At 35.3% G+C, this 11,688-nt stretch overlaps 1 protein-coding gene across 1 annotated transcript; it reads right to left on the bottom strand.

Annotated features, from left to right (window-relative positions):
* Positions 1-1,429: 1,429 nt before the first annotated feature.
* Positions 1,430-10,707, bottom strand: LOC133292222 (DEAD-box ATP-dependent RNA helicase 41-like). The gene is made up of 8 exons (XM_061490613.1): positions 10,560-10,707; positions 7,832-10,012; positions 6,962-7,015; positions 6,800-6,874; positions 6,310-6,378; positions 6,130-6,177; positions 1,751-1,807; positions 1,430-1,639 (listed from the first exon to the last, which is right to left on the bottom strand). The coding sequence occupies exons 1-2, from the start codon at positions 10,633-10,635 to the stop codon at positions 8,466-8,468; spliced, it is 1,623 nt and encodes a 540-aa protein (XP_061346597.1). The 5' UTR covers positions 10,636-10,707; the 3' UTR covers positions 1,430-1,639; positions 1,751-1,807; positions 6,130-6,177; positions 6,310-6,378; positions 6,800-6,874; positions 6,962-7,015; positions 7,832-8,465.
* Positions 10,708-11,688: the final 981 nt, after the last annotated feature.

Below are 11,688 nucleotides of genomic sequence, written 5' to 3'. Positions count from 1 at the left end.
AACCAAATGTGTGGTTGACGCTTGTTGTATGTCTTAGGTAATGACAACTAAGTACAAGATAAAGTGTTACGAGGCAAGGGGTTGAATGTTAAACCCCCAGCTGGAAGAAAGATATTACATTTCGCCATCGTCATGGAATATTCGGATATTGGTGATCTAATCTCCGAATATGTCCCCGATAAATATCCGGATATTCTGGGTAAACAGAAATAAAAATAAACGTTTAAAAAGAAATGCTTGTAGACCTTATGGAACTTAAATATGGAAGGCTTAAATCCACCTCTAAGGAGTGCGGTGCCTTAATAAATGTTAAGGAAGATGAGAGTAACTATAATAAATAATTTCGATGTGATTGGATGTCTTAGAGTGTGTATTGATTACAATGTCATGGATAACTAGATAATAGAAGAATTTGATAAGATTGACATGAAATGAATAAAATAATTAAAATAATTCTGATATCAACGGATGTTTAATGGTGGTCATGATAATAGGTAAATGTAAGATTAATTATGCAAAGTGTAACAAGTAGTAAAAAAAGAAAAAGTTTATCCGCCTTTTTCACTTAATAATTCTAATGTTATTTTCGCCGCAAGTAATTAATTTTAAGCTGCGCTTAATACCATTTTGATAATAATACACCAGATGCACACGAGGTGTTATGCTAGTCCTGAAATAAAGCAGTCTCATAAATTATGTTGCAAAAACATTCTCATTGAACATGATTGGCATCCTGAAATAAAGCAGTCTCATCAATGAATTTTTATTTCAATTAACACTAGTCGAATCTTTAAAATTTGTCTATGATATTGTATCCGATTTTTTCCTTTTTTTTCTTTTTTTAAAAGTGTGACTGAAAAGTTATGAATTTTAATTCAGAAAATAACTTATTTGTAAATATGTATAGATAAGACTGCATACAATAATTGCTCTCACACTTATCCTAATTAGTCGAGATTTCATGGGAGAGTGATTTTATTTTTATTTTTCTAAAAAATAAAATAAAATACATGTGAGTTTACTTTCAAATTTTGATGAGTAAATATCACAATACACTTTAAATTAGATCAAAAGTAAATACATTCTTAATAACACGTTTTGAATATAAACTCAACTTTGAAAAAAGCTTTATCTATCAAATGTTTAATCCTCCACGGATTCACCTTTGTCCCCGGCCTATCCAGGTGCTGAGTACCAAAAAAAATCTTTAATACTTTGGCACAGAGATTTTTCAATTTTCATTTTTGGATGTTTTTCCTCAATGAATAATGTATAAATGCTACTATGTATTCATAAAGGATGACTAATTTTTAGACATTTTTTGCATCATGGAAGGAGCTGATCACTGAAAGATCCAATGGATATAGAGTGGTTGAAATAGTGTGAAGGTAGTACCAAAGATAAGTGGTAAATATTAAGATGTGATCCAAATTTGAAAGGAGTCAATTGTCAATTGAAAGTTCAGAGGTCTACTTGCCAAAGCCTCAAAGTTGAAAGGGAGTTTTGTGGACCTTTCCCTTACCTAAAAAATGATACAGAATGTATGTTACACAGCACTAATTTTATGACCTTAATGCCTATATCTACCTCTCCTACAACAACCAGTGTTTCCGCCTTGGTTTATGCTGGATTGGTGCATCTAAAACAAAGACAAGATAGTAAATAAATAATTAATAGACTCATAATACCCCAAAACAAAAGTAATTGAAGTTCAAATCTAAGGAAGGATCGAGTTTTATGGTCAACAAACCTCGAATTTCATACGGTGAATTGTAATGAACTTCAGACCGGAAGCTCGACCACAGTTCTGCATCATAAAGAAAATACAGAGAAACGCGAGAGTAAGAGAATCCTACTATAGTAAGAGAACCCATGCATGAACAATGATAACAATTTTGATAAAATTTCATTGCATAACGTCATCATTTCTATATATTGTATCATTTTTCCATCTATTATTAAAAAATGTAGCATAACCAAACTCAACTTTATTAACTTTTGAGTTATGTATTTAAAGAGGTAGCCAGGATATCTCCATTGACATGCTTGACAAGGTAAGAAACAGACAGGAATGACACTTGGATTTAAGGTCTTCAATAACCAAAATTTAATTGGGGGGAAAAACAAAAGACTGGGAATGATGTATGCTTCGATAACATACAACATCACTTTTACTTAAACAAAAGTTCTAATTCAATTTCACTTACAGATTCTTGGGAGAAGCATATATAGCCAAATCTTGCCCATGCACTCCAGTGAAGTATTTCATTTTTTACATAACACATTCTACCAGGATTTTTGTTGGGTTGGGGGAGCCAAAATACGTATTAACCCAAAATCTTAAGAAATTATTAGGTATATGGATCTTTTCCTATTGTATAGTTCTTATTTTATTCATTCATTTCCAATGTGGGACGACTTCACCAACATCTAACTCAAACTTGAATTCCCAACAATTTTTGCTCTTGCTATCTTATTAAAGGAGTCTCGACAAAAACAATTTGACTTAGTCAAGATAACAAAATTCTGATTACCCACAACTCTAGTTCACTTAGGTTTCATATTTAGCACAACCCGTCCTCAATCTATATGTTAGTTTCCTTAGAAATACATATATGGATGTATATACTCATTGAACCCCAAATGTGAGGATTGGATTACCATATAATAATCTTGAAGCAGTCATACCTTACAGATACAGATGTAGTACTATTTCCTGGATGCACCAACTCTTTTCAAGTCAAAGAAGAGATAAACCATATCAAAATCCACTACATATGCTCTTTCAAGAAAAGGGAATAACTATGTAGCACCGATACCGACACGGGACACGAGACAGGATACGACACGACACTCCGACACATTAATTCTAAAAAATGTTAGATTTCGACACGTTAGGACACGTTTTGATATTAAATAATATTTTTTATTTATATAGTGTATATTATATTTAATATTCAATAATTTAACAAAAACATGAAGATAAACTTATAATATCCATCAATTTTGCAAAGAAACATAAGATATCCCAAATATTTATATTAAACTCAATAAAATGATAATCGTAATCTAACGAATCTAATATTTGAAACTAAAAAAACAATGCAACGCAACCTTTGAACCTTTTATTGAGTCTCTACAATGTGTGTTGGAGTGTCGGAAAATGTCGGACACAACACGTCAGGGTTTTGAAGTGTCGGTGCTTCATAGGGGAACAATTTAACAACAATTAACTACTATAGTATTAACCAACTAAAGGCCCCAAAAATAAAAAATGTAGTCAACACATGCATAAAAATAAATTAAAATCAAAAATTAATATTGGATATAATACATATTACCTAATATTATTCAAATAACCCATTATTATGTTAATAATATATTTTGCTAGATGACCTAATGAACTAACCAGTCAGGTTTGCCGGTTCTTCTATCACTCTGATGGGCCTTTAATAAAGTATCCAATCTCATTAGTTAGCTATTAGTTATATATAGATGTTTAGGGTGGGGTTTCTTTATGCTGATTGTTATTTGTAATTTGGGAATTAGGATGGGGAATTAGGAGAGGAAATAGGGGAGCTCTCAAGGCTATGTTGTTTTCTTGGAGTGGAGTTTTTCCTCTTGTTCTTTCAATGTTTGATATTACTTTTCTGCAATTTAATTGTATTTTTCATTAATACCATCAATTCTATTTGGGATCCATCAATTTGGTATCAGAGCACTTCCGATCTTGGAAGTGCTTTCTGGTCCAGATCTATAAGGGGAAAAAATGTCACAAATAAGAATGAATCTTAAAGCTTTGGAGAAGAGAAGCACATCATAGGTCATTGAGTTGTTTCAGAAGATGAGAAAGATCATATATAATTGCGAAGAGAAGCGAGAAGCTCTAATGAAAGAAGACGTAAAGGTACATGAAAGTCTTGAAATGGCAATAACGAGATCCAAAACGGATACAAATGAAAGCAAAGGAGAAATAGAAGAAGCGGATTGATACGGTACTGCAAAAAATAAATATGGAAGAATACATGTGCGGAAGAGGTGTAGGGGATTAGAAGAACCACATGCACAACATATGTTAGAATTAAAGGGTGAGTCAACATTGGGTGATGGAGGGAAAGTTGGTTAGAGGAGTCACATTGTTTGCAATCAGTTTGTTATAAATAGAGAGGGGAAGACAGAGGAGGGATCACCTTGGAAAGTGGGACTCTTGGGCTCTTGGGAGAGAACCAGAACCTCTCGAATTGTTCTGGATATCAGAGTGTGTATTTCCTTTCCTGTAGCTTTTGTTTTTCTGTAATTTCCTTTTCCATTTCTAGTAATTTTCCTTGAATATTGTAATTCTCCATGTCAGCAATAACAAGTTTCCATTTCCATTTAGTAAAATCTCAGTTGTTGTTGTTTAATTTCTGATCATGGATTTGAGGTCTGTAACATGCAGAAAAAAGAAAAAGAAATAGATGAAGAAGAAGCCGAAACAGAAGCAAAGGATTAAGGAAGAACAAGAAAAGGAAGCAGAAAAAGAAGAAAGAGAGGGAAATGCAGAAAAAGCAGCAAAGGTATATCAAAAAGAAGCAGAAGGGAACAAAGTAAAAGGAGCAAAAATAAACGCAGAAGAAGGATCAGAAGGGAACAACGCAGAAGAAGGAGCACAAGGTGAAGACAAAATAGGAGGAGACGAAGAAGCAGTAGCAAACGAAGATGCAGTAGCGTTAGGAGAAGAGAAAACAAATGTAGGAGAAGAAGAGGAAGATGAAAAACAGGAGGAGGAGAAGTTGAGGCAAATCAGCGTCAACGACGTGAAAGGGAAAAGGAGAAAGGAGGGGCAGAATGGGTTTACAGAAAAAGCTGGGTCAATAAAAATTCACCTAATGGACCAAGCCCAAAAGACATGTATGGCAGGAGAAAAAGAGGTGGGCTTCATCATACAAATTGAAATAACTTCATCATACGAATTGAAATAACTTCAGCAGTTATTTTGAACCAAGGCCCAAAAATTATAGTGATTCAATCTAAGCAAGTGCTGAAAATAACAATGGGCCAAGTGAAAGGCAAGTCTCATGGGCCAGAATCAGTGGATCAAGTTAAGGCGATAGAACACATGTGGGATTTCCTTCCACAGCTGAGACACGTTGAGTTTAAGGGAGCCTCAAATAAACTCTGTTTTGTGGCCAAAATTGCCATGGAAAACAGAGCATATTTTGTGGGTCAATATTCTACAGGAAGCAGAGCACTAAAGGAAAATGGAGCTGCAACAATTTGCAAGGGAGCAGTGGGGTCAAGTGTAACTAGGTCTATATGCTTTAAGCAATGGGATCCAGGTGGAATCCTAGTCTCTTCCTTCACCTTGAAGACAATGTGAATTTTGAAGGGAAAGTATTGATGGGGAAGTATTGATGGGCCTTTAATAAAATATCCATGCCCATTAGTTAGGAATTAGTTATATATAGATGTTTAGGGTGGGGTTTCTTTATGTTGATTGTTATTTGTAATTGGGGAACTAGGATGGGAATTAGGAGAGGAAATAGGGAAGCTCTCAAGGCTAGGTTGTTGTCTTGGAGTGGAGTTTTTCATCTTGTTCTTTCTATGTTTGTTATTACTTTTCTACAATATAATTGTATTTTTGATTAATACCATCAATTCTATTTGGGATCCATCACACTCTAACCCAATTGGACAAATGACCAAAGTCAAGAGGTATCAAACTAGTGATACACGGTACAGAAATATTATTTAAATAGCACAGAAAAAATAAAGTTGCAATTAAGTTTTCCATGTCAACCTCTATTACTTATATACTAAATGTCAGATGAAATTCCCATAGGGCAATTTCTAAATCCAACAATATAGGCATATGCACCGGCTTCAGAATATTAGTAAGAGCTTGAGAAATATGTTCTTCCAGGACAGAATACAACCTCAAACAACTATCACAAACTTCACTTACTGAAATAATCTTTTTCTATTAGTAAGAATGTTCCTTGAGTAAAAAGAATTAAATAGAACATTTTCAACTTAGTTTGAACAGAAAAATCTAAATATTCAAGAAAACAGAATGAAAGGAATAAAAATAATTATCAATTGGTGGCATACTTCAAAAGCAACAAAATGTTTAAACACAGCATTACGAACCTTATCAATGCTGCCTGTTAGGTAATGTGGTCCCCCCATTCTCCAGCTCTGTCATGCAGTAGAAAGAAGGTGAAGACAGTGCATTTGATAAAAAAGCTACTTAAAGAATCCACAAATTTAATGGATTATTTCAAATATAATGGTTTAAGTAATGGTTTATCGAAAAATACACGTACTTACCATTTTCTCGTGATATTGTTTGTACTTCATTGGTACATAGCATTCACGTAAGGAGCAGTGATCTTTGAGCTGGCAAAGAGTAACATTATGCAAATAAGCATCTCAAACTATCTATTTGCAATATTTGATAGAATTAATAGATTTCATATTGATCCACCAGCTAGTACAGAGGATTTGTACCACTTCCCTTGCATGATTTAAAAACCATTATTTTATTAACTAAACCAATAATTTACAGACATTTTTTACTCTCCATGCTGCATTCATCGTTAATCAGTAACTATTAACTTGGACACTATAAAAGAACACACCCACCCACCCCTCTTCTCTTTTGAGTATGCACTCATTGATCGAAAACTCATTCATCTATATACATCAGCAAATTCAAATCTGTTAACCTAGTAAAACAATCATAACCCAAGAAAACTCATAGCTTGAATTATTTAACAGGCATTATCCTTTCTACATGACCAACTACAGTGCAACATACCTGTTTTACAATCTCTTTATGGACATGCCTGTGGTGTTCAGGTGACCTATACAGCTGATCTGAAAGTGCACGGAACTGCAAAGCAGAGGGAATCATCAGTAAAATTCAAAAAGGATATTAGGATAACGCCCGTCCTCATAAACAGTTGCTATGTCAACACACCTGACAGTTCCAACGCCCGGTACTTTAACAACGCATACACCATAGACATTCAACCTGAAAGAGTGAAGAGAGAATGGTTTAATAACTCCAACAAAGAATAAATGCATAGCATGAATAAGTGAATAACAATTAACATGGTACTCGCTGAGCTTATCCTCATTATTTTACAAATGTAGGTGCCTAGGACATATCAAATATCAATATGTTGGACAATAATTGTACATGGCCAAAGCAACAGACAATGTTTGCTAACTTTGATGCTTCAGAATATGTATTCTAAGCATTAAATAACCCAGGAATTACTGTTACCAACCAAAAGAAAAAAAAAGCCCAGCAATTACTTCCACGTGAAGATCTGGGATACAGAATAGTCACCAAATGATTTCGCCACATAATCTTTCTTTTACCATTTTTCTTATGAAGCATTGCAAAATCCAACTTTAGTTTATTCCTTGAAGTTGAAAGAATGCCAGTGTACTGTTCTCATTAAGAGCTTTTAAGGCAACTTTGTTCTATCTTATTTTGCTAACCATATCTATATGGCCTCCCACAAACGCCACTATATCAACCGTCAATCTGCACAACTCTCCTTGCCTATAAGGAACAACGTCTCTATCCCCAAGTCATTTTAATTTGAATCACCAAGTTCTATATGCTGTTTCTACTTATTTCGAATTAAAAAAAAAAAAAGAAGGAAAAAAATTACTTGACCAGGTACGTTTTTAATTATACATAATATAATTGCATATATCTGTCCATGCTCATTATTTTAATAGCCAAATTTCTTCTGAAAGCGTATAGATGGAAACTTAAAGCTATAGAATATTCCTCAAAACAAAAGAGCAGATTTTATATAAAGGAAAGACATACCTCTGTAGCAGACGCTGGTCATCCAGACTGGCATCACTTATGGTGGAAGTATTGATAGGAAACCAACCATAGGAAGCTAACTTTAGTGCAGGTGTAATATAGAGGTGTAACAAGGGATCAATTCCCTAAATAGAATCATCAAATGAGTGGGAATATTGTGGGGGTGAAGGCAGTTACGGGTCAGTGGGAGGTTGTTATGGGAGAGACGATAAAAGGGAGAGGAAGGGGAGACAGGGAGTATCGAGAATGTAACGAAAAACTGGGACTTGGGAGAGTCAGTAGCCTCTCAAACACTACTGGATTGTCATTTTATTTTTTTGCACACAGTTATGTCTTTGTTTCTTATTTTTCTTCCTTGTAAGCAGCTGCATCACCACTGTAAGCACCGAAATCAGCCATATTAATACAATTTTTTCTTCTTAATTTCTAGATCTCTTTCTTTCTTGGTTGGGTTCTATCAGCATACCAAGGTATAAGGTGGTTATGTCATAAAATCTCCTGACTTGATATGCTACACTTTAATATGAAGAAATCTTTCTTTTGAAAGTGTAACATATGCATGTCTTTCCTAGTGCCACTTTCTAAGTTGACAACATCAAAATTAAGGCTTGAATCAAGCAAGTAACAAGAAACTTCATCTATGCTTTCTCTTCTTTGAACCCTTAACACCAGAGAAAAATCCCGCGGTATAACGTGAATTAACAAGCTCCCGAGGCACAGCTGCTCCACCAGATTTTAGAACATCAACTAATTCTGCAAATACATTCTTATTCTCCTCATTTATAAAAACCATGGCTTGACCTTCCTCTCCCATTCTAGATGCTCTTCCAATCTGATGTACATACTCGTTAATGGAATTGGGCATGTCAAATACAATTACCTGTCTTACCCCCAATAGATCAACCCCCCTACCCAAAACTCCAGTAGCCACAACCACTGGGACCTCACCCACCAAAAAGGACTGCATTATTTCCCTCCTTTCCTTCATAGACTTCTCCCCATGAATTGAAACTGCTTTAATTCCTGTGGCAACAGTGATTGCATTAGCCAGGAGATCTGCCCCAAGTCTGGAGCCGACATATATTAACACAGGTGGCATAAAATGCTTCTCACTCCCCAAAATGTCAAACAGCTTCTGCTTCTTTTGCTTTGACTCAACCCATATTGCTAGCTGCTTCACAGCCTTATTTGGTCTATTAGGTTCCCCAACAGAGATAACAACTGTAGCTTTCGCCAGAGAGTTTGCCATCTTCTCTAAATCATTAGACATTGTTGCAGAAAACATCAAGACCTGAGGTTGTGACAGAGCCCTATATATCTGCAAGACCTGATCTCGAAAACCCCTTTGTAGCATGCAGTCCACCTCATCCAGAACAAAAGTCATCACATCATCTAAGTCAATCTCATGCTTAATTAAAAGATCAACAAGCCTTCCTGGGGTTCCCACAATCAATTCCACTCCTTGTTGAATACGGTAGAGTTGCCCAGCCATGGCCTCACCGCCAACCACAAGTGCAGTTTTAAAAGGCAATCCCTTTCCAAGCAATTTAGCATGCTCTTCAACCTGTATAGAGAGCTCTCTGGTAGGTGTTAACACTATAGCTAAAGGGTTCTTCTTATCTGAAACAAATGCCAGACGATGACTCACACAACGAGAAACTATCGGAATAAGAAATGAAGCAGACTTTCCAGATCCTGTTTCAGCCAAAACAAGCATGCTTTTGCCCGTCAAAGCAGCAGGGATTGCTTGCATCTGGACAGGTGTAGGCAAGTCATATCCAGCTGCTTCTATATTGTGGAGGAGCTTGTCAGGGAGGTTACAGGAACTGAATGACAATACAGGTGCCACCACATCACCTTTCACATGAATGTCGAGTTTCTTTCTAAGCGATTCAGCCTGATCACTAGCTAATGACGGAGTTCCTGATACGCAACCAGTATCCCTAACATAAAAGCACTCATCCGCTGCAGGTAGCTTTCTGGGTGGTGGAAGGCCTCCAACAGGTGAGGTAGATTTGGCAATTCTGCATAGCAGTGATTGTTTGCATTCCAAACTGCAAACATCATCATCAGTTTCATCACATATATACTCACCGTAGCGGCCACATATAATACACTTAGGTTCACATGCCAAAGCCTCTCTTTGGTCCCTAGAACTCAACTTCACATCATTTCCAGCATCTAAAATTACAAACACAAAATCAACTCAACTGGGTTGGTATGATTAGAATTCCAATAAAACAAACTGCTTGAAGAGGTAACAACATTCTATACAAGGTACCACAAGTTAAAAAAAAAAAAAAAAAAAATGGAAAAGGTCTTTGAATATCACGAAGATTATTCACCCTACTGAACAAGTAGTGAATGAGGAATACAACAACAAATGGGTTCACCCCACTAGGTGGGTCGATTACACCGATTAAACTAAACGATTTTGTTATGTCATAAACCAAATTTTCGAAAATGTAATAGTGCCCATTGGATTGGATATAATCAGTGGGAAAAAGAAAACATACGAGCATGGACAACACTCTTTCACTTGAATTGTGTCAAATAGGATAAGAAAAATCAATTACAGTAAGTTCATTTAACAACACCCAGAAAGGGACCATTTTAAATTGGATACTCAACAAGAGATTTGAATATCGTTGATGGCAAGGTGAGCAAAAGGGTACATGAATTAAAAGACATAGAGAAAAATTCAGGTGAAGAAAATCGGAGGCATTACCATGAGGTATATCACCATCGGTTGCGAGAGGTGAAACCTTTGATGGGTCATCGTGATTTGTGTCAAAACCAGTCATGTTGTTCCTCGGGTGGAAGAAGAAGTGGGGTTCAGTTAATCTTCTCTAGGGTTTCGAAAATAAAGATTTCCACAGCCACTGAACCTGCAACAATTCAAAAGATCTCTACGGTCATAAAACACTTTGCAATCTTGAATTTGTCTAACAAGGGACACTGACCAAAATGTCGTTGTTGATCAAATTTTTTATCCAAAATATCATGCTAATATTATTATTTTTCAATATGTAACGTGGGTAAATTTGGTAGGGTGCCCAACTAACTCGATTCGCTGATGTAACACTCTTCTGATGGGCATCAAGCAAACTATGGGTGGATGATTTTTTTTTTTTTTCAAAAGCTGTTTTTTTTCAAGAAAAAAAGTACTTTTCGTTTTTAGTTCATTTGGATATTTGCTTTTAAAAAAAGGAGAAGTCACAAAAAAAGTAAAAATTTACTTTTTTCAGAAGTTAAAAATTTTAACTTCTCAGAAAAGTAGAAGTCAAAAGCTAAATAATTTTTTCAAAAAATAAATATTTTTATAAAATTATAAATAGCTTTAACTTTTATAAAAAGTACTTTTAAAATAAGAAAGTGGTAAAAGTTACTTTTAAAAAAAGCTTAACCAAACGACCTCTATGTGCTATGTGACACCATGCACCTAATTTGCTGAGAATCCAAGCGAAATAAATTTTTGATACTATTGTTGCACTTAGATTCAGTACATCTTATTGATGAAAACATTACACATTAGAGGAGAGAGAAAAAAAATTTGGCATAGGAAAGAGAATTTTGACTGACATGTAATATTTCTATTGGTGGGATTGGTGAGATGCACTCAATCTTTGGTGTAACAGTAATACCAAAATTTATTCATCCAAGCGATTAGGAATCACCCCCATAATATGCAACCAAGATCGCTATTCCACGTAACGAACTTGGTATTCATCAATAATGTGTCACATCAACAAATCAAGTTCGTTGGACACTGTAACGAATTTACCTACGTGACATATCATCAGAAAATAACACCATGAACAAGTGACAAACTTTCTAGTTTCTACATCTACAATCCT

The sequence above is a fragment of the Gastrolobium bilobum genome, unplaced genomic scaffold (genome assembly GCF_033153095.1).
Source record: "Gastrolobium bilobum isolate Gb01-03AN ecotype WA unplaced genomic scaffold, APGP_CSIRO_Gbil_v1 utg30134, whole genome shotgun sequence".
Lineage (NCBI taxonomy): Eukaryota > Viridiplantae > Streptophyta > Magnoliopsida > Fabales > Fabaceae > Gastrolobium > Gastrolobium bilobum.
Note: the sequence above shows the minus strand (reverse complement) of the source record. Positions and strands in the feature narration are given on the sequence as shown.